This window comes from Urocampus carinirostris, chromosome 8 (assembly GCF_059441175.1).
Source record: "Urocampus carinirostris isolate Australia breed hairy pipefish chromosome 8, RoL_Ucar_1.0, whole genome shotgun sequence".
Lineage (NCBI taxonomy): Eukaryota > Metazoa > Chordata > Actinopteri > Syngnathiformes > Syngnathidae > Urocampus > Urocampus carinirostris.
Window position 1 is genome coordinate 30,957,826 of NC_142356.1, and position 23,312 is coordinate 30,981,137.

The 23,312-nt window shown below is 39.3% G+C and overlaps 2 protein-coding genes across 2 annotated transcripts; one reads left to right on the forward strand and one right to left on the reverse strand.

Annotated features, from left to right (window-relative positions):
• The first annotated feature begins 743 nt into the window (after positions 1-743).
• Positions 744-11,604, forward strand: ndufaf5 (NADH:ubiquinone oxidoreductase complex assembly factor 5). The gene is made up of 11 exons (XM_088342361.1): positions 744-978; positions 3,104-3,144; positions 3,213-3,276; positions 3,499-3,546; positions 3,627-3,730; positions 3,799-3,838; positions 6,281-6,478; positions 9,204-9,264; positions 9,340-9,423; positions 11,176-11,258; positions 11,339-11,604. Exons 1-11 carry the CDS (start codon positions 772-774, stop codon positions 11,405-11,407), a joined length of 999 nt encoding a protein of 332 aa, XP_088198487.1. The 5' UTR covers positions 744-771; the 3' UTR covers positions 11,408-11,604.
• A 105-nt stretch (positions 11,605-11,709) lies between these two features.
• On the reverse strand, positions 11,710-22,499 carry klf1 (Kruppel like factor 1 (erythroid)). Its single transcript, XM_088342360.1, has 4 exons — positions 22,269-22,499; positions 20,549-21,030; positions 17,680-17,969; positions 11,710-14,159 (listed from the first exon to the last, which is right to left on the reverse strand). Exons 1-4 carry the CDS (start codon positions 22,329-22,331, stop codon positions 13,984-13,986), a joined length of 1,011 nt encoding a protein of 336 aa, XP_088198486.1. The 5' UTR covers positions 22,332-22,499; the 3' UTR covers positions 11,710-13,983.
• Between the last annotated feature and the right edge of the window lie 813 nt (positions 22,500-23,312).

The window sequence follows — 23,312 nt, forward strand, 5'->3', positions numbered from 1 at the left end:
ACGGCAGGCCTCTTCATATGGACAACCAAAGAAAAATGGTCAAAATAAAATGAGATATAGGCTATATATAACAGTAAATATAGTACTTGTAATAAAAAATAATTGTGCCAACTTTGTCCCCTTTGTACTTTTGTGTGTCCTCAATAAAATACTACAAACAAAAAACTACAGTAATACTACAAAATGATGACTACAAAAATTATATACAAATACAATTACAGTAATATGACAGATATATTACAAAAATACCACTGCATAAATACTAGGATGCGGTGCTATGAATCAAATAGACTCAACCATTTCAAGGCAGTGGAATATTTCCCACGCTGCGTCGTTTACATTTTTGTTTTGTTTTATTTATTCATTATAATCTAGAGTTTTCATCATATTTAAGCCTATCTTGCGGTTTATAAGGGAAAAGAGAGTTTTTAAAATGGTATAATTCTTGAGGGTGCTTGGGTTGAAATTGAGGGTGCTGAGCGCCCTCCAAAACGGGCTGGTTGCGCCCATGGACATGACGTGTAGCTGTACTGTTTTTCTGTGTAATTTGTTCAATAAAGCATCAAAAATAATATAATGTTGTCGAAAAAAAAGTAAATCTCGAGGATATTACAAGTTATAGGTGGTTGCCTACTCCAATATGGCCGCGATGCAGGCACGGCGGCTCACTGGATTGCAAGTTTGATGACGTAACCCCGTATCATTGGTCCTTACACACTGCCTACGTCATCCTGACCCGGAAAGAGTGTATCCCTGACCAGAAAGGTCACCATGATCGGTGGCAGCTTGTGCGGGAGATTCCTGCGGGCCTCCGCGTTACAATGGCCCCGATGCAGTGTGGTGGAAGCCCGCAAGATTTCGTCGCGGTCTGGAGGAAGAGAACCCGCCAACGTGTTTGACCGAAACGCGAAGAAACGACAGAAGGAATGGGCGGGCTCAGGCAGTGGCAGCCGGAAGTACGACTACCTCAGGGATGAGGTGAGCGGAGGAGCAGAGATCAGAAGCTGCAAGTTGTTATTTTTTTTTGCCACTGCGCAGGATTTTGGTTATTTTAACTGTTATGTCGAATGAACACATGTTTTGAAACCTTATTTACGACAAAAATGACGATCAAAATGAGCCTCAACACTCTTAAGTGAGTGTTGGACACTCATTTTAAGTGGTTTATTTGTATTGATATGTGACATAGATATGGGGATATGGCTCTGGCATTATTATTCTTGAATAGATTTCCAAAGACATGCATTTCAGGTGAATTGGCCGGTCCAAATTGTCCCTAGGTGTGAATGAGCGAATGAGTTGTCTGTCCCTGTGTGCCCTGCGATTGGCTGGCAACCAGTTCAGGGTGTCCCCTGCCCACTGCCCGATGATTGCTGGGATGGGCTCCAGCCCCCCGCGACCCTACTGAGGATAAGCGGTACGGCTAATGAGATGAGATGAGATGAGATTTGATCAAATGACACACGGTGAAAAAAATGTGTTGAAGAAGTAGCTTTTGTCTGGAGAGCTCAACCTCCACGGCTCCATGCCTTTACAAAATGTCGTATTTTCCCTTACAAAATACAAAATCGTCTTACACCATATTTTTTTTCAAACGTGTTTATTTATGTAGTTTAACATGTTGTATTGTACACGTGTTTCGTTATATCATATATATTGTTCATTAACATTTTGTTGTGAAATACTGAGTTGCTCGACATGAATGAGGTTTATTATAAAAAAAAAGTTAAAAAATGAAGTAGCTTGGACGTTCACTGTAGAAGGAAAAAATACATGCAAATACAATTAAGTAGAATAATACATTTTCTTATTCAAATTATTAATTCATTATCTACATTAAATCATTGTTGGTAATATACTGATTAAAGGGATAACCACAAACCTGTCTTTTTTTCATTTTCTCCTTTTATACTTCCTTTCCAAGCTCGGTGGCCTTGGGGGTAGGGCGCCCGCTCCGAGACTGGGAGGTTGCTGGTTCAAGCCTCGGCCGAGTCATACCTAAGACTTACAACATTGGTACTCATTGCCTCCCTGCTTAACGCTCGGCATTAGGGGTTGGATTGGGGGGTTTGGTCACCTAATGACTTCCAACACATCAGTTGGGTTGAGCGAGGGGGTTGGGAATCCCCTTCTCTGTATCAATCTCCCAGAGTCAGGAATGTGTTCTTGACTCTAGGGGGGTATGGCTCCAGTGTATATAATATATATATATATATATATATATATATATATATATATATACTTCCTTTTTTTCTTAACTTTATACGACATAAAAATTTGTAGTATAATGCATCAAAGCAAGTGAGCCGTTTGAGAGCCGACTCTCTTTAATGAGTTGAGCCGAAAAAGCCGGTTCTCTAAAAAGAGACAGACTTCCTTTCACTACACAACTACCACATGAAGTCCGATGTTTTTTAAGACCACATGTATGTTCTGTACTGCTTCTGATCGGCTGTCGAGTATGTACTGCTCTGCTTTCGCTTTGTTAACTTGTAATCTGAATGATGCATGATAGGAAATCCTCAGGCAGCAGACGCATGCGCACAGTAGCGTCAAACCTCTCGCTTCGTTGGTAATGAAAAAAAAGTTACCGAGATAGAGGTTACCGCGGCGAACTCGTTTGACTTGATTGATTTGCCGTTTCGTGATAGTCCGGATGATACCCATTATTGACAAATTTGCGTTTTTCCGTACAGATTTTCTTGTACGTCGTACACGTCTTAAAATGCATAAGAAACGTGCTTTGTACGGCAAAAACGTACAGGTTGACAGGTATGAGAGCTGGTTTGGCGGTTTTGTTGTATTTTGTCTTAAAATATATAGTGTGGTTCTCTCAATTTTTTTCAAAAACATAGTATTGCTTTTATGGCTCTTTGAGTCACAAAGGTTCCCGACTCCTGCTCTATCTGCAACGCAGGGCCATTTGCTTGTAACAATATGAATATTGTATTGATTTTCTGTTGTACATCAAAGCCCAGCAACCATTACGTAAATCATACAGTTAAACTTTCAATATTTTTTTCAGTGGTCAACTACAAAATTAGCATGTTGCCGGTAAATTAAAGACCTGATAATAGAAATTACTGTTTGTTTGTTTTGTCAGGTTGGGAGTCGGGTGGCAGATCGCGTGTACGACGTTGCAAGGTGATACCCATCTCAAGAATGCATGTTGCTTTTTTTGTTAATCTCATTGTGAGTTCATATAATTGCAGGACTTTCCCGCTTGCATTGGAAATTGGTGTAGGGCGAGGTCACATTGCTCAACATTTAACCAAGGTAGGCTAAAATCCTAAGTGATAAGATTTAACATTAACCAAACTTCAGAATTAATGTTATCATCACACAGTTATTTTCACATTCTATTCTGAGAATTCTGTACCGAAAAAAATGCTTGTAAAATAAGCTCATACTAGATATAAACAAGCACCAGTAATGGCAATTATAAGTACTTATCTTTCAAAGTACAAGCATCATGTTTGTTTTCTGCTTATGCTTTAGGACACAGTGGAGCGATTGTTTTTAACAGACATCTCTGAGAATTCCCTGGTATGTTTTTGTCCACGTTGTTGGATTATTTTTGAAGATGCATCTCAAACATGCAAGTTCCTGCTCACGGCTGTCATCAGAGGCAGAACATGGGTGGGGAGATGAGGTGTCACACGCTGGTGGCCGATGAGGAGTTTCTTCCATTTCGTGAGAATTCATTTGACCTAGTCCTCAGCAGCATGAAGTAAGAATAACGCTTTGTTTGACGTGTTCGATCACGACGCTGACCTTTGCTTCTTTTGTGGTCTTCAGTTTACACTGGGTCAATGACTTGCCCGCCGCGTTTAGGCAGGTCAGTAAAAATTTCCCTTTGTGTCCCAATCGGCACTTCATGGTTTTTTTTTGTTGCCTTAATCCCACATTACCAATTATTTTGTAACATTATGCACAGAAATAATTAAAAATAGGGGAAATAAAGAAAAAAATACAAATATCTAAATAATATACAAAAGGAAAATACAATAACAAAAGAGAGATAAAAGATGAACAAAGAACAAACGTTATATTCTATAGAAACACCATAACACTGAAATGGAAATATAAGTGATATATGTATACATCTACAAAAAAAGATAAAACCTAAAACAATTTCAACCTTTTTTACGTTAAATAAATTGGAAGTCAACGTCACAGAATCCCATAAAATGCATATCGCCCAATTTCAAGAGAAAAAAGGTGTCTCAGTGGAGAGCCTGGTTCCTTCTTTCGCTTAAAAGAGCCGGCTAATAGAGACGTTTCATTCATGAACTCCACAATTTAGGTGTCGTCAAAACTCATCCCTCATTTGACTTTTCTTTAAGCACATTAGTAAATCATTTTTCGTAAATGTTATTTAACTGTGTAGTACTCGCTTTTTTGAATGGTGACCTGATCCAAAAAGACATGACGTTAACAACTCTGAGGAGACGCAGAACACGGCGTCAGGTTTTTAGGGGGCACGCCGCCAAAGAAGTAAAAGCGTAAAAATATTTAGTTCGATTACCCCGTTACTGAAAAAAATAGCACCTTTTGGTAACGGCGTATTTTATTACGGCGTTATTCCTGGCGCTGATTATCGTTAATATTAAAAAATCATACACCAAATTATTTACTAATTTCACATGTTTTCCAGTGGATCCCTGAAAAACACATGAATTAGAAATCAAAATATTCACAGATCTGAAGATAAATGTAAAATTCAAAACAATTTTAGCTTTTTACACACTGGACAGATTAATAGTTAAACAACGACACAAAATCCCTGAAAATGCAAAACAATAAAAATATTAACTCTTCAGTGCTATAAATGAATGATAAAATGCAAAAAATATGAACTGTTTACAATTCTTTTTTAACCAATTTAGACCAAGATCCTCTTAAAAACATGCAAAAAAATATATATTAAAAAATGTAAGGCAAAAGAAAAGTCTCTATGATTGAAAAATAGAATGCATTCTGCTTCGAAGCAATCAATATTATTAAAATAAGTCCAAATTTGGCTCATCAACAAGATGGCGGACAATTATGTCACTTCCCTGTAGGTCAGAGTTCTAAAACTCTGTTTGCCCGGGGTGAGCTAGGGTCTGAGTGACGTTAATTGTGTTTTCCACAAGAAAAGTTCTGATAAAACTATTCTACTGTTCTCATATATATTTTCAACAAATACGGAACTTTCTTTTTTGGTCTTCATTATAAAATACAATTATTACCCTACACCTTTAGAGCCCTTTCTGTGTTTGTAAACAAGTGTGATGTAGCCATACCGCACGTGCATTGTTGAAGCAGAATGGCAGAATTCATGTCAGTTTATGTCAGCCCATTGACACAAAAAGATAATAAATCATAAATAGGAACAGCTCAAAACAGCACAAAGGATGTGCAAGCAGCAAGATAGCGACATTATCTTAGTCATCAAAGTCAACAAAAATAAACCTCTTTTGAAGGGCGTTGGATTTCTTTTTTTTTTGAAGGTACAGGAAAATTTGAAAAATTTACCTTGAAATATGAACGCATTAATAAAATGTATTCTTGTTTAAACTTAAAAGATTCAGTAACATTTATCAATCGTCTTATTTAATAATTCACCGATTTACTTTCGTGGCAACATTGCATGACCGCAATAACGAAACGATCAAAACGGCTATGTGGTTTCAGTCGGGCCTTTCAGAGCAGAGGCATGTCTTAGGTCTACCCACATACACATAGCAACTTTAGGCAACGACTTTTACTTTGGACTATAGGAAAGTGTAATTTTGATTTGAAGAAGCTGTCCACCAAACGTTTTTGGCCATGTCTGAAAGCCGTGCCAGGTAATGTGTACGAGGCACCATGTATTGTGTGCAAGAAAAAATTGAGTTTGTTTCAATTGTGGGATTTTTTTGTCAACTTGGCCTTAAATTGGATTTCAAAAGGCGTTTAAAAAGTCTTGAATGTAACTTGCCTTAAGCTTTAGCAACTCTGTAGAAGGTTCTAGGTTATGCCCGTATAGCAAAGCGGAAAATGCTTTCAACTGAAACATCAACATGTTATGATTGATATGAATATACAAAAAGAGGAAACAACACAAAATTATTGTTAAAATCTTGCAAACACATCCATCCCAGTGGGCAAGCTATTGCCCCGTTTTGTTGAGTGAAAAGTTGTCGTCATCTTAAATCATCATCAAGTTACAAAATGGATGCCTCTCTAAGATGAGCAAAAACAGATGGAATGGCTTTTTACATCACATCCCACGATAAGAATGATTCTTCCGCAGATTTATGACGTCCTGAAGCCGGACGGCGTGTTCATCGGAGCCATGGCCGGCGGCGAAACGCTGTACGAGCTGCGTTGCTCACTGCAGCTGGCTGAGACGGAGCGCGAGGGAGGATTCTCGCCACATATCTCGCCTTACACGGCCGTCACCGACCTGGGGAACTTGCTGGGACAGGCCGGATTCAACATGCTCACAGTGGTAAAGTCACTTAAATATACAAATTCATCAACAGAATCTACCATAAATTCCTGAATACATGCTGCTGCTTGTTTTCTTCCATTTAAACTATGCAAATTACAATTTAATGCAGCTAATTCTTTTTTTTTTCCGAGATGAATAGCCGCAAGGTGACAGTGACGACTTCGGATGCAGAAGTGCGACAAAAAAATTCTCAAAACAAAACTCTATGGACTGTAGTCCGTAAGATTCAGAAGCCCGTACAATCACAAGAGGCTGCACACATGCAGATTCATGCGACTGATCTTGAGCTCTCCCTACCCTTGCGTGCATTGCAAAGTAATAGAAAGGAGACCAAGTATTGCTACTACATAAAAAAAAATCATTACACATGCATGTACTAGTTACAATCTAAGGAGGGGTATACCATAATCATCCGGGTGACACATATCGGACTGATAACAGCATAATAAAAAATGTACCCGATAATTAGTCACCTGCTGCCACACTAAAATATTCAATCAGCCAACATTGTTAGAAAGTTTCCAAAATTTAGTGTATAATGCTTTTTTATGTAATAGTAGCAATACTTCTCCTCACTAACACGTAATATGTAAATGCTGATTTGATTAATATATACAGTGGAACCTCGGTTCTCGACCATAATCCGTTCCAGAACCCTGTTCGAAAACCGATGGTCGCCTCATCTACAATGTCCTGGTACATAGCCCTCTTTGCCTAATGAGATATTGCTAGCCTGTCTTCCCAGGGAACAGTGAGTTCGGCAAGAATGATGGACTTTGAACTCCATCTGCCAGAGGTTCGGTGTGCCGAGGCTAGTGCCACACTGACTGCACAATACCCTTTGCTCCTTCCCCCAGAACTTCAAATTGCTTGGTGTGGGTAGAATATCAGCCACAGTGCGCAACAGAAAGTTCAGTTTGCCCTGGTCGATAGGCCCATAGCTTCTTCCAAGTCAACGGTGTCTCGCCCGGGCCTCCCACTGCATCCAGCGTGCCTGGGAGCCCGACCCCACCGCTTTGATTCAACGATCTTCTTGGACCCTTTGTACCACCATGTCCCTTCTGTCTCGCACGAAGGATTTGTCGACAATTTCCCATCCAAAATAAAATAAAATCCCAACTTAAAACTCAAGACAGACAGGCAAAAGAACAGTTCAACATCATATGTTGAAAAATATAAAGCAGTATACTTTACTAGTAGTATGAAACAAAAAACTACGAATACAGAGGCGTTACAGATTTTGGTTGGGATATCAAAGTTACCAAAGTCATCCCATCGCTCATTAGTCACATCAACAGGTTTTATCTCCTGAGCATTTTTTTCACAAGTTTTGGGGTTAAGCCATATTGGTGCATGTTTTTTTCGGCACTGGGAATTTTTGCAGGTTTTGTGTGCTTCCTGCCAGACCATATAGAGTGATGGAAAATGAGATTGCTCTTTCCATTCCCCCTTGCTTCCAGAGGTTTGTGCAAGATACTCTATTGACTTAAAAGTGGAAGTAATCTCCTGCTCATTAAGAACCAAAAATAGTCTTTGCAACCCAATATTATGCAATCCAAACCTTTTCGACCAAAAGAACCACAATACCTAAATATTTAGTTTTTCTCGTTTTTTTGACATCCACGTTGTTTAACTATTAATCTGTTCAGTGTGTAAAAAGCTAAAATTGTTTTGAATTTTACAATTGTCTTCAGATGTGTGAATATTTTGATTTCTAATTCATGTGTTTTTCAGGAATCCACTGCAAAACAGGTGAACCTATATTTTAAGACAAAATTCACCAAAGCCACTTAACCCTCTCTGCAGACAAAAGCTGATTTTCCCGTGCATTTTATTTCTCTGTGTGGCGTTCAATGGTTTGAACTGAAAATAAAAGTTTATGGATGACTTCCCGTCTGTGCAGTGGGTGCGTGTGAGAGAGAGGGGAGCTGTTGTGTTTGCATAGATCCACTCACCCTATCAAATTTGTGTGTGTGTGTTTGTGTGTGTGGCTAGCCTTTGTGCGTAATTACACTTTGTTCTGTGGGTTTTTATCACATAGTGTTTCAACAGTAAACATTCATTATTCAATGAGTTTCTTCATAAAGGATTCTTTAGTGATGTAAAGCCAAAACAGGGTCTGTTGGTGTGACACCTGTATACTGATGGTAAGACCGTACCCTTTACGTACTGGACCAAACAGCCCTCATTATCAGCGTTGCTCCGGCTATGCACGCACCCAACATGTTTTGGAATCTTATCAATATTGGAGCACCACAGAGGAAATTTGCTCAATTAGCGTTTTTTCTCCGAGAAAGAGCTACCCATGAAAAGAGCCATACATGGCATGCGGGCCAAAGATTCCAAACCCTTGTATAATTGTTCATGTTAGACCGCGACAATCCAGCCCTCTCCGTGATGGGTACAATTTATCTGAATTTGTGGTTTCTTCCTATCCCACAAATAATGTTTTATTATGATATCATAGCGTAAGAGTATTTTTGGGACTGAAAATAGGTATCTTTCCCGTTATGCAATTTATTTGACAGATTTTTACATTTGTAATATGTTATTTTTTTTAATAATAAGGCAATGTGAATACTAGATAATCTGTTTATATTGATGTTATAATTTGAATTTAAAAAAACGTATCTTAATTTTTAATAAATATTGTACTTTTTTTCTGTATGGAAGGTTTATGTTATCAAAAATAACATTTTGTATTATTGAATATGTGTTTCAGGACATTGATGAGGTGCAAGTGTTTTATCCAGGCATTATGGAGGTGATGACAGACTTGCAAGGTAATGGTTAATTCTTCTTCAAAAGAACCTTCCGTTCACTCCACCTCACTCTGTGTGTTTCCTTGTGTGGTTTAGGTATGGGCGAGAGCAACTGTGCTTGGAACCGACGCTCCATGTTGCATCGAGACACCATTTTGGCGGCGGCGGCCATTTACAAAGGTGCGTTTTTTGAGGCCTTTGAGGTACAAGTTGAATCGAGTCTTTGATCATTGTTGGCTGTGTTACTAAAGGAAAGTAATTAGTTACAGTTAGTAGTTAATTTTTTTAAAAATAATTGCATTGATTATAGTATTTTATGGTTGTAAATACAGCTTGGATGCGAGCAAATAAGGTAGGGAGAAAATCAGAATATTACTAGGGAGAAATTACGCTTTCTTGTACTTTGTGCTTTAGACGACAGCACTGTAATTGTATTCAGTTCTATTTTGTACATAAATATATACAGTGAAGAAAATGAGTATTTGAACACCCTGCTATTTTGCTATTTCTCCCACTTGGAAATCATGGAGGGGTCTGACATTTTCATGGTAGGTGCCAGCCACTGTGAGAGATAAACTAAAAAGAAAATTCCAGAAATCACAATGCATGATTTTTAACGATTTATTTGAGTAGTATGGCTGGAAATAAGTTTTTGAACACCTGAAAAAAGTGAATGTTAATATTTGGTACAATAGCCTTTGTTTGCAATCACAGAGATCAAACGTTTCCTGTAGTTTTTCACCAAGTTTGCACACACTGCAGGAGGGATCTTGGCCCACTCCTCCACACAGATCTTCTCTAGCTCAGTCAGGTTTCTGGGCTGTCGCTGAGAAACAGGGAGTTTGAGCTCCCTCCAAAGTTTTTCAATTGGGTTCAGGGATGGAGACCTATTTGCAGCTGCATCACGCAATCATACATTGTGATTTCTGGATTTTTCTTTTTAGTTTATCTCTCTCACAGTGGACATACACCTACGATGACAAGTTCAGGCCCCTCCATGATTGAGTGGAACTAATAGAAAAATGGCAGTGTCTTCAAATACTTATTTTCTTCATTGTACTTGCCCGCCCTTTCCAGGTGTTATGTTCAGTGTCGTGTTTCTGGCGGATTGAGAGTTCTATGGTTCTTTGTGAGCGAAGGACAAACTGTAAAAGAACAGATGACATTGAAAATCATCATCTCCTTTTTAAAAGTAGCAGAGTAACGCACCGTGTTATAACGACAGTTCAGTTACAAAATATATTGATAATGTACCATTATTGAGAAAGGTAATTGCGTTCCAGGAACGCGTTCCTTTGTAATGCGTTACTCCTAACTAGAGGTAAGATGTTAAGCTGGAGCCTTAACCCGGCCTAAAATTTGGGTTGGGTCTAAAATGTCATTACTGTACTAAGTTCCAGAACGGGCTTCTCGCACGCTCTTTTTAAAAAATGATCCACCCGTCATTGTTCCATGTTTCTTTTTCTTTGTGAAGGATCAGCGCAGTGCAACATTCAGGCTCGTCGATGCCAAAATCACAATTCCTTCCTCCTCCCGAGTCCTCACAAATGAAATATGAAAGTTTGAGTTTGTTTTGGGCTCGGTCCCTCAAATCAAGTAAATTTATCGAGCTGGGGCTGGTTTGGGTTTCAATACCCTTGGGCCGGGTCGGGCTGGATTCTTTTTAGGCTTGACCTTCCCTCTACTCACAAAACTGTCTCTGACAACGCTCTCAGTTCACATAACATGGCAGAATCCTTCCCAACACAAAACTTACATCACTAGTTTATGCTCCCAAGCCAAACAAAAGATACCAAACACTCCTTACTTGCACCACCTTACAGTCGACAAGATTATCAAGACCTGAAATATGTTTCATCATAGAGAGTTAATGCCAGCGGGATTTACTGTTATCGAAGCATTTCAAAGAAAGACATTTTATCTTTGTGCCAGAAATGTATGGAAACGAGGATGGTTCTGTTCCGGCCACTTTCGACGTCCTGTACATGATTGGCTGGAAGCCTCACCATTCGCAGGTGACTCACCTCACACTCTGACAAACCGAAATGTGACGAAACGTTCTCATGATGACTTTTTGGTTTGTTTTTGTCTTCAGGCAAAGGCAGCCAAACGAGGATCTGCAACCGTCTCTTTTGGAGATTTGTCCAAAATAAATGACAAATGAACCACGCTAGCTTGAATTGCGATCAATCGTATTTATTCAACCTGTACATTTATTGAGTGTGCGTTTGTAAATTTCAACTGCTGTCATCTTGTTAGTAACGTTTTTCCTGCTTCCCAAACAAAAATGCGTCTTGGGATATTTTCCAAAGTGTGTCTTCAAAAGCATCCAATGTGTAAATTAAAGGAATCTTTTAATAATTAGTATACAATTCTTTTTAAACCCTGAGTTAAAATGTTTCATTTTGTTCAACTTGACATAAAAGCTTTTTTGACACGACACAATACAGTAGCGGGAGTAGCCTCCTTATTTTACTTATATACAGCACCAACATCTGGTCGCCGTTGCTTTTGTGTAAAGCGCTCTTCTGAGATGAGCCAAACCTCTGCATTTACGGGATGCGGCACTTGGGTGTACATTTGCTACATGTGTGATGTGATGTAAAATATGAAACTTCTGTATTTGAAACCAGAGACTTGTATGTACAAGGTGGTTGGCTCTTTTTTTAAAAATTTTTTTTTGAAGAACTACGCTTTTTTACTCTTAACTTAAGACACTGTATTATATAGCGCTTCCCACTGACTATCATAAATGTGCAGTTTTTTAAATACTTTTGTCTCTCACCTAGAGGAAGCTGACATAATTGTCCGCCATCTTGCGGCTACCTCATAAAGGCTAGGCACAAAAATAAGGAAAAGTAAAAAGGTGTAGTCAGCTCACTTTGAGTCTCCGAAGTTTGTTTTCTTCCTTGTACCATTTAGCACTTGTTTATAGCTGAACAATTTTTATTTTTTCCTCTAACTCTTGCGTGTGGCCAAAGGCTTCACAAAAGTTAAGTTTTGTGAAAAAAGTTACGAAATTTACACAAATCCAGGGCAATATATTTAAATGCTTTGCACTTTGTGGAATTATTGTGTATAGCAGTACTGGGATTTATGATAAAACTATTTACTCCCAAGTATATGATTAATATGTTTCAGTAGTGCAGTGGTAAACACATTTGCCTAACATGCGACACGTCTCTGGGTGGAAACATATGTTGACCTGGAGAGGGATGGACCCCACCAAGACACACCACAGGACATTATGCCACTACGACCCTAGTGGTTAAGGGATCCAATCAACCAACCGAGATATGATTGATAAGATAAAATACATCTAGTTTTCCACAAATTATAAACCTTGTCTGTACATACCTCATCTCTTCAAAGCGTTTCCAACTGTTTTTGATCCAACGTATTTTTAATGTTTTATTTGTATTCGTACAAAGTGGATGAATAATACATTGAAAACACCAGTCTTAATCGAGCACTGCTGTGCTGATGTAAAGTGGTAAGACTTTTTTAGAATATGACAAAGAAACCAATAATCCAAAACTTGAATCACACACAAATGTAAATAGAATTTTTTTCTACCAAAACTTGTCAATAGATACGATTACAATATTTTTATTGCCCAAATGCCTCCAGACAAATATACAAATACACAACATTAAGTTAAATAATTGAATACAAATATTTTAAAAAAATTGAGAACAGGACAATGGTAGAATGAAGAGAAGTGAAACATAGATATGCAAATTAAGGTCATGATTTCGTGCCCGTACCAAATCTTCAAATGTACTCCCCCCTTCTGCAGGTCTTGTGTTAGTGTTGGGGATTATTGTCCACATGCTCCATGATATATGTACAGTTTTTTTTAATGTGGACTAATTTACTAGGCCATCATTTTCAGCGTAGTTCTTTTGTCACATAAGGGGAAGAATGTGTTAGATTTGGTCTGAACATGGCTAGGTTTAGGAGTAGCAAAAGAAAGTCGGCTACAATACAAGACTATTCATCGAGCATATTTGAAATGAAAAATGATGATAGTTTAATCATTTATTTCTTTATCAAAACAAGGACAGATTGGAAAATAACATTACAAAAAGATATTTAATGAGCTACAAAATCAAAAGCCATTTTGCAATAAAAGCACGCGGTAACTGGTTGGCATATTAGCTGCACCTTTACAACTATTACAATATAATCGTATGAAGAGGTCATTTTTTTTTTTTATCATTTATCATTATCAAGAAGGTCATTTGGTAGTTGTTTTGAGGCTCCCATGTTGCCAAAGAGGAGAACAACTTGCAATTGGCCACCAAAAACAATCTTTCTAATGATTGGATTCACTTATGTAGGCTATGTCGGTCAATGGTCAATGAGCTTACCAAACTATTTTGTTTTCAAACTCTTTGTCTGTTTAGAATTTGTGCGATGAGCGAGCGAGTTGTCTGTCCCTGTGTGCCCTGCGATTGGGTGGCAACCAGTTCAGGGTGTCCCCTGCCCACTGCCCGATGATTCCCGGGATGGGCTCCAGCACCCCCGCCACCCTACTGAGGATAAGCGGTGCAGCTAATGAGATGAGATGAGATGAAGGATATGGTCATAAATATTGCCGATATCGAAAAAAATGTTTGCTGGTTTACAAAAGGGATTGAATCTGTTTAATGGATAAGACTTAATATTTTGTATAAAAGCCCCATATTGGATTTCATGTAGGATATGTACCCTAAGTGTATTTTGATGTCTTGATCATCAGGTATGCCTTTTCATATGCAAAGCCAGATGGTCAGAACGTGAGAAGGCCCTATGGCAGAGCACACACTCGTAAGGTTTTTGGCCCGTGTGCTTGCGGTAGTGACGTGTTAGCTCATCGGAGCGAGCGAACTTCCAGCTGCAGCCATCCCATGAGCAATGGTACGGCTTTTCTCCTGCAAACGTATGAAGGACAAAAGTTACTTTATGTTTACATGCAGGGAATGGTCCGATTGACGTCAGAATTTGTAATCTGCTTTGCTTATTTATATATATATATATATATATATATATATATATATATATATATATATAGTGTTTATATATATTATATATTATATACATTTTTATATATTCCTCCCACATAAGTGTTTTGGCCCTCTCTTCAACACAGATCTTCCCTATATCAGTCAGGTTTCTGGGCTGTCGCTAAGAAACATGGAGTTTGAGCTCCCTCCAAAGATTTTCGATTGGGTTCAGGTCTGGAGGTTGGCTGGGCCATGCTAGAACCTTGGTATGCTTCTTACGGCGCCACTCCTTGGTTTTCCTGGATATGTGCTTCGGGTCGTTGTGGTGTTGGAAGACCCAGCCACGACAAATCTTCAATGCTCTGACTGAGGGAAGGAGGTTATTCCCCCATATCTCACAATACACGGCCCCCAATCATCCTCTCTTTAATGCAGTGCACTAGTCCTGTCCCATATGCAGCAAAACACCCCAAAGCACCCCCATGCTTCACAGTAGGGATGGTGTTATTCGGATTGTGTACAGGTGTTCAAATACTTATTTGCAGCTATATCACATAAATAAATTGTTAAAAAAAATAATGCATTGTGATTTCAGCACATTGACATTTTTACTGGCTCAAGGCGTCATTGCTGTCATACACTTACTGTACAAATTTTTGTGTTACCTATGTTTTTTTAAAAAATAATGTTCACTTTGCTTGGTGTATTGTTATCCAATGCCAAATCTATTACCCTGGTCATCCCACAAAAGGGTATCAGCACTTGTGAGGCCCCTTCTCAAGGTTTCTTATTTTCCTAATGATTAGGTTTTTAAGTTTTTCCTTGCCTGCATGTTGGTTTAAGATCAGGAAATCGTTTAATTCTAACCTGTGCAGTCCTTTGAGACCTTTTGTGATTAAGGGCAATACTGATCAAACGATGAAAAACAAACATACATTACAGCAATATCATGGTATTTGGATTACGCTACTGATTCCATTTCTTTTCAGCAGGTAATTAATAACTCTTTTTTTAAAAAAAATAAATCCTATCAACCCTGCCTATAATGTGGGAGGTAATGAAACAGGTTTTATACGTGTTTATATTGTCTTATGGAACTGAAATTCGGGCAGCACTGCGGGACAGTGGTTAGCGCGTGTGCGGCACCGTTCTGAGGTCATGAGGTCGAACCTCCTGTGTGGAGTTAGCATGTTCTCCCCGTGCTTGCGTGGGTTTCCTCAGGGCACGCCGGTTTTTTCCCACATTCCAAAAACATGCATGTCAGGTTAATTGGCCGGTCCAAATTGTCCCGAGGTGTGAATGAACGAGTGAGTTGTCTGTCTCCATGTGCCCTGCGACAGGCTGGCAACCAGTTCAGATTGTCCCCTGCCCGAAGATGCCTGGGACGGGGTCCAACACCCCTGCGACCCTACTGAGGATAAGCGGTGCAGATAATGGATGGATGCATGTAAGTGAAATTCCGACAGAGGGCAGTACGGGATAAGGAAACTCACAAAGCCAGGAGTGAGAAGTGGTTATTCAGACACGTGTCAAGAGTTAAACGTAGTTCTTATCCGGCAACATACTTATTTTATTTGCAAGTTAAAGTGTTGTTGTACCTAAATCAAATGTTACCCTTTTGAGGTGAGTGAAATAGCAAAGCAAAAAACAAAAAAAAACCACACTCTACACGTGACCTTAAATTGCCGAGAATGAGAGCCATGACCGACGGCAAGAGCATTTGAGTTGCAACAAATATCATTAACCATGACAGAAGGATATAACCTAGACTTTTTCTGATGGTGAGTTATTGCTTTGCGTTAGGGTGTGCCAACCGTCAAGGTTCTAAGCCTGGTTTAGGATTTCATCATATCTGTTTTGATGAAGATGGAGGTCGGTGATGTTTATCTGCAAATCAAAACGAGGGACTGCGGTCCTAAAATTCTAGGATTTGCAGTGAGCATTTTTTACAAGGTACAGCTAATGTATTTCCGAGCAATCTTATGTGAAGTAGGTATGAGTCACGTGAAAAATACGGTATATAATAGGTTAGCTAGTGCTAACTAGCTACATTAGTGGCTTACTGTTGCCATTTCTTACTATGTAAAAAAGCTGTTTTTATTGCGATTAACCAGCTATTCAAAACAATATTCTTCCGTGTTTCACATGTATTGAAAACTGTTATGTGCTCTACGATAAAGCTTATTACTCAGAATTGAACTGCCAAATTATCAAAGAATAAAACGGGAGACGAACGTTCAGAAGATGAAATGTCATTTTGCCAAAGTAAATATTTTCAACATGCTCAAAATTGATTTCTATAAAAGGTGCAAATACCCCGTGCTTTACTGTTGTATTACATTCTCCAACATATTAGATACAAAGTATCTAATATCAGCAATGAAGAACTGGTAAGCATCCTGGCTTTTATAAGCTTTTAGATCAGCACCAGTGTATGACGATACTCCATCTACAATATAGTGATGCACTGAAGTCAGGCAGAATGGATAATTTGGTCAGATGTGTGAATATGTCAGCAGGAAGACTGTGTGGGTCTGTAGCTAGCATCGCTAATGCTATACTCAGTTTCCCTAAATAGTGTTTGTTTGACTAACTATTGCCAATAATGTGTAATAGTATAGCTTTTTTGTTGTTTGTCTACTGTTTACTGGCCTCGTCCACTGTTTTCTACGGTTTACTGCCGTTTGTCATGGAGTCGTCGCGTGTGTGCTAAGGGGTCAACATGTTACGTCCAACAAACACAACTTGAAGCGATAAGGTGGTAAACGGAAAGTACTTTCTCATTTTCTAGAGAAATAATTTCCTTTGAGTTCTACAAATAAGTTTAAAAAGGAGGGGGAAGATTAACAAAAAAATTGATTGGCAAAGGAGAATTAATGGGATTGCAACTTAACGTGGGCATAACCTGATACTACTCGGGTCGAAGCACGATTGATCTGATTACGCACATTCACGTTTAACAGTAAACATTACATAGAAGTCCAATTATCATCAGATACACCAAAGAGTTATTTCCCTTGTCGTACTTTTTTTGTGTTTATTTACATCTTTCAGGATGACTTTTTCTCTCCGTTCTCAAACATTTGTTTCTGGCCCAGTGAGTAAAATAGTGTGATAATGAGATGTAATCCATGCCTTTACATCTGCCATCTGTATCACTGTGTATAGTGGTTCGGTTTCGGCACTCACTGCCGCGACTCGGGTTGGATTCCTATTGCATACAATTTTGGGGGATTTAGGTCAGTGACATTTGTCGTCTGATCATTCCTTGGACTCGTTAGTAATACGCAATAATGACTGTAGTTTAAAATCCAAGCGCCTTATACAGTATATGAAAAATATGACGAATGAATATTTGTAGCATGGTGGTCCTGAAGTCAGACCAGTTCAGAACCACTGCTTTAAATTACCCGACTCGTACTATTCTCCACACGTGCGTTGGACTTACCGGTGTGTGTCCGGAGGTGAGCCTTGAGGTGCGAGCTCTTGGTGTAGGTCTTGCTGCAGCCCGGGTATTCACAGCCGTGAACGGCGGGTTTCTTTTTCCCGGTGGCCTTTCGCGTACGCTTTCCATCCACCCCAACAGGTGGCATCGGCGGCGACCGCATCTGTTGAAGTACCAGACGCCCGGCTGCCTGGCCGCCAGTGTAGTCGCAGAAAATGCTGGTGCCGTTGGCGAAGGGAGATTGGTAGTTGTAGTGTCGAGGGTCAGGGGTTGTTTCTTGATGAGGGAGGAACCTGCCGTCAAGGAAAGATAAGGTAAGACGGAGCCTTAAATATCCAGACCGACACATACCCAAGCCTGCGGGTAATAAAGCCAGAGCCAGATCAACTAACTTGACGTGCAGGACCGAGCCAAAACAAACACAAAATCTTATTTTTTATTTTTGAGTACTCGAGAAGAGGAGAGGTGATTTGTGATAACAAATTAAAGCCTGCCTTTTGTAATGAAAGTTAAACAAGACTGTATATACATTTGCATCTTTTATATTTTTGTGTCTGCAGAGGTTACATTAACCTACAACTTACCATCATTGACAGATTTTTTTCAAGAGTTGTTGGGACAATTCTAAGGCCATCCGTCATTTTCAGAGCTTGAAAATTAGGCCATAAACTACAGCAGCAGTACGTCCACTAGAATCTAGCACGACAAAATAACTTAACTTGCAGTATCGAGCCATAAGAAAAACAGAAATTTCCTATATTTTTTGTGAGGACTCGGGAGGAGGAAGCAAGGATGATTTTGGCGCCGACGATTGGCATGTTGCACTGCGCGGATGGTCCACAAAAAAAAAAAGAAACATGGAAAAATTAAAACCTGTGTTTTTGTAACAAAATCTCAGCTAAACAAGACTGCATAAACATTTTTATATTTTTGTGTCTGCTGCTTTTTGGAGAGTTGATGGTAAAATTAAGACCATTCGTCATTTTGATTGGAAATTGGACCATAAACCACAGCAGCAGTACATCTTTAGGCCAAGCATAGAGAGAAGTTTTTTAAAAATATATTTTTTTATTATGTAGATAAGTATCCATATCTTGTATACACTGTTTGAAAATTTGGCGGCGCATGGATATGTCCTAATTTTTGAAGGAAAAGCACTGTTTTTTTCAATGAAGATAACAATAATTTTATAGATAGTTAATGGAACATCCATTGCAGCCTGGTCATCCTGGAAGGAAAATTAGCTCATGTGCAGTCCCTTTTCAAGGTTTCTTCATTTTCCTCATTCTGAGGTTTTTGAGTTTTTCCTTGCCCTTGTGTAGGTTTTAGATCAGGGGATGGTGTAATAATAGTCTGTAATTTGTTATAGTCTGTGGTCTGTGTAGCCCTCTGAGACTCCTTGTGATTAAGAGCTATGCAAATAAACTTCTAACCATGCATTATCTGCAGCGCTTATCCTCAGTAGGGTTGCGAGGGTGCTGGAGCCCATCTCGGCTATCTTCGGGCAGTGGGCAGGGGACACCCTGAACCAGTTGTTAACATAACTTGACTAAAATTATTTAAAAATACACCCATATATATTAACATGGTAAATGACTAGTTTAGCTGCAAATGTCTGGTTAATGAATGACTATAAAATCGTTGTGCATTTATGTCAGCACATCTATAAACAGTTTAGCTGGGTAGAGAAGCTAGAAAACTGACCATCCTTTGAGCTAGTTGAGTATCTGGAGTGTCACTTTTGAGAACGTGATTCAACTTTCAACATGGCCCAAAAAAGAACTTCCATGTGAAACTCGACAATTTACACCAGTTAATAGAAATCAGGGCAATTAGATGCCAGAAATTACCAGGTAAGTGAAGATCTGCTACAGTGTGTGCACTACTCCAGAGAACACAACAGAGTAAATAGTGAAGTGGGGGGGGGGGGCACTGCACAACCCAGCAAAAGGACAAGTACATTAGAGTCTGTAGTCTGAGCAATAAACGCCCTAAAGTTCCTCAACTAGCACCTTTGTTAAATTTATCCATCTATCTTTATATCTATCTACCCTGGTTATATCCCTCAAGAGGGGTGACCGAAAGCAAGACAAACACATAAACTCAGGTGGTAGAGCGCTCGTCTTGGGATAAAGAGGTCGCAGGTTCAAATTTCGAAATGTCCCTGGGCAAAACACTGAACCCCTAATTGCCTCCGATAGCAGGTAGTTGCCTTGCATGGCTGACGCTGCTATCGGTTAGTTAGTGTGTAAAAGGGAAACATGTGAAACACATTGTAAAAAAGGAAAAAAGTAGCAAAAAACACAAAAAAATTGCCAATGGAAAACCCAAATGCCCAAACAAGTTAAGCACCTCGGCACCCAAGTTGGTCATGCTTTCGTCCCTCCAGATAAAACAGGACATAAGAAAGCGGCCATGTCACTTGGGTCAGAGTGACACAACACACTCTTCAGCAGGGCCCGTGAACTTTTACTGGTTTACCACCGCCGTATGATACAGTTTGGTTAAATAGTACCTGCAAAACACCATTGTCAACATCTACTATGAAGGGGCGACTTCAAGATTCTGGCTTCTAAAGCAGAGTGGCGTAGAAAAAGCCATATCTGAGACTTGCCAAAAAAATGAAGAGTTTTGTATGGGCAAAAGAACACAGACCGTGCAAAAATCCTCAGATAAAGAAAAGTGTCTATTTCATGGAAAAAATAAAATTGTCAGGGTGACATTCAAACAGTAGTGTAGATTTCCTTAATCAAAAAAAATGTTAAAAAGTCAGCGAGAGAGAAGCCTCGCCAAACCCGAACGTAATGAGTGATAATTTAGGTCCGACCGGGGCTGAAATTCGCGTCGGTCCAAACCGGGCTTAAGATCTTACCTTTGAGGGAAGGCCCCTGAAGGAGGATGCTGTGGGGCGTAGTATGAATTGAAGTCCCAAGATGTGAATTCGCTGAGGTTTCCCGAGCTCTGTCGTTCTAAGGGGAAGCCAAACTGCTCCGCGTGGTCGGAAGCAGACGTTCGACCTGAAGGCTCATTGTTATAACTTTGGTGGTACAATTGTGGCTGTAATGTCATATTTGGGGGCCCCAACTCTGCCATGAGACTGAAGTCAATCTCATCCTGTCCGGTTTGGTCCTTATGTGTGGCTCCACCATCTTGATTCATCTGTGGTTTGCAGTTCTCGTTGCTGTGGTCCAGAGTAGGGCTAATGTCCGGCGAAGGGCCGCTCCATTCGGACAGAAGCAGTTCGATATCCCATGAGGCCTGGCTATCGTTATCCGGAGGACCCTCACTCGTTCGCTTGGAAGGGTGTAGCTGTTCGGGGCCCAAATGTGTCGAGCCGTCTTCCAACTTCCACACCTAGGAGCGTTTGGTACAGTCAGGTGAAAATGCATTTTTAAAAAGGAAAACAACAAAACAAGAGGGTCACATAGAAAAAGTGAAGCTACGAATTGCTTCACTCAGAATTCGATTTTAAAGGACACTGTCATAGTCCAACCGAAAACGAGAGCTACACAGCAGAAGGAATATGACAAAGTGCAGAGACTCAAACCGCATCATTTTTCTTATTATTTTCTGCCCAGACTTTCGCAAGGTTTACAGTTTTTGGGGGTACCAGTAGCAGCAAAACGGTGGACAATCATGTCAGCTCCCTCTAGGTGACCCCCATGTTATGTAGAATAAATACAAATTTCTCAATCTATGAGTATATGAAAATGCACGTTTGTATGATAGTTCATGTATTGTTTTCTTTATATTCAAATCAATACTTTTTTAAAGAATTAGTTTTTTTTAATATTACACGATCCTTTAAAACAAGGCTCACTACTTTTTTCAAGCTGAGAGCTATGTTTTGTTACTAATTAGCGGAAAGGTCACCCAGATTGATATGCATTTCTAAAATAACAACTTATTATGTCATTACTATGCAGTAACCTTGTTATTACCAGGTTAATTATTCAAAAATAGGGTTAAATAGACTCAGTAAACCAATATAAAAACACTAGAAAATCTCAATGACCCAGCACTTGAGGTGTTTTCAAAACAGGTCCACGGGCACCTCAGCTGACCCTAAGGTCACCCTGGTGCCCGTGGGCCCCACGTTGGAGACTGCTGCATTCAAATTATGTCAGTGTTGTACACTCTCTGTGGTGAAACCTCTACATTAAATCGAGTTCCAGATTTAACACTGAGACATTTTCCAATATTTCAAATTGAATGAATACGATTATTATTAAACAATAATTATGGATGTGGAAAACTACATTATTTCAAAGCTGATAGTAATACCGGATAACAATGCTATTAGCAAATTCAGATATACATTATTGTCATTCTGGTACACACGTATACAGAGCTCAATGTCAATACGTTAGACCCGCAAAGTTTTCGCACGATATAAATATGTAGGGATATAAAGTAGTAGAGCTGTAGAAACATCCTTTACATGAGATCAGATCGGCCTTTGGCCTGTAGGTTATTTTTTTTAATTTTTGGGACGTTTGATTTGACACCCCTCCTGTACAAGTTCAAGATGATGCTTTTTCTTTTTTAGACGTTGAACCAGTAAAACAAACCTTAACCCTGACTAAACTTACTTTCATGTCAGGCAAGTTGGAGAAGGAGCTGAAGGAAGGCAGCACAGCCTGTGTCGTCGCCATTAAGATCAAATAGAATAAAAAACAGCCAGCAGATGTGATCCTTTTCAGGACTTTCTGTGTTTTAATGTCCTCAACTCGAAAAGTCGATCAGAAGCTCTCCGAACTTCTCATGGCGGTTACAGTTGATGACCCGAGGGGCAGTTTGATGAAGTCGCCTCCTCGGCAGCATTTGCCTTCTGCTATCTCTTCGACCTCCTTGCCTATCTTTGTCAGCTGAAACTCTCCTTTCGAATCTCTCGTTTTCATCAGAGGAGGGTAGAGTAGCCAAAAAATTGGACTCCAAAAGTTCTGTTACTTCAGAATAGTATTACTCAAGTAGAAGTAAATTACCTGAGTAAAAGTAAAAAGTTACTTTGTGACAAAAACGACTCAAGTACTGAGTAACCGTAGCAACGTCTAATTTATTTAATTGTTTTTTAAGCAACTGTTCAATCAGATTATCAAATCATCAAAATCCATCTAATCGACCATAAGTTACATTTCATTTCGTAATAGATTATAAGAGTCAAAGTAAATTAGACTACTTTAGTATAATAGTATAAATCAAAGGAATAAATTAAGCACAAGTAGCACATTTCAAGCCCAAGTACTTCTTTTAAAAGGCTCTGCAGGCAAAACAACAAGCTAGCCAAGGGTCAGCACCCCAAAATGTTGAAAGAGCCATACTAACAAAGTTGTCAAGGGCTGCAAAAAATTAAAAGCCTTATATAAGCCTTATAAGATGCTGTATGTATGAATTAAAGAATGTTGAATTGGTTTGGTAAAATTAAAGAAATGCAATGTAGAAATCCAATTTTTGATGTCATTTTTATTTTAAAGATTGGTGAAAAAAAAGGTGCACCATGTGCCCCGTATCTGGCCAAGATAAAGAGTGCAATAAAACAGCATGAATGCGTAAAAATAAAATGTCAACCTTTTGAAAAGGTAAAAAAAAAATGCCATTAATACAGTTTATGTCAAGAACCGGAACAGGATCAGGAC

Coding starts and splice junctions, on each gene's coding strand:
- ndufaf5 (XM_088342361.1), top strand. CDS start 772: ATGATCGGTGGCAGCTTGTGCGGGAGATTCCTGCGGGCCTCCGCGTTA. Junction 3,839..6,280: donor TGCCCGCCGCGTTTAGGCAG/GTCAGTAAAAAT, acceptor ATTCTTCCGCAG/ATTTATGACGTCCTGAAGCC. Junction 9,265..9,339: donor GGTGATGACAGACTTGCAAG/GTAATGGTTAAT, acceptor TGTGTGGTTTAG/GTATGGGCGAGAGCAACTGT.
- klf1 (XM_088342360.1), bottom strand. CDS start 22,331: ATGGCGACGACACAGGCTGTGCTGCCTTCCTTCAGCTCCTTCTCCAAC. Junction 17,970..20,548: donor TCAGGGGCCTTCCCTCAAAG/GTAAGATCTTAA, acceptor CCTTGACGGCAG/GTTCCTCCCTCATCAAGAAA. Junction 14,160..17,679: donor TCACCTCCGGACACACACCG/GTAAGTCCAACG, acceptor ATACGTTTGCAG/GAGAAAAGCCGTACCATTGC.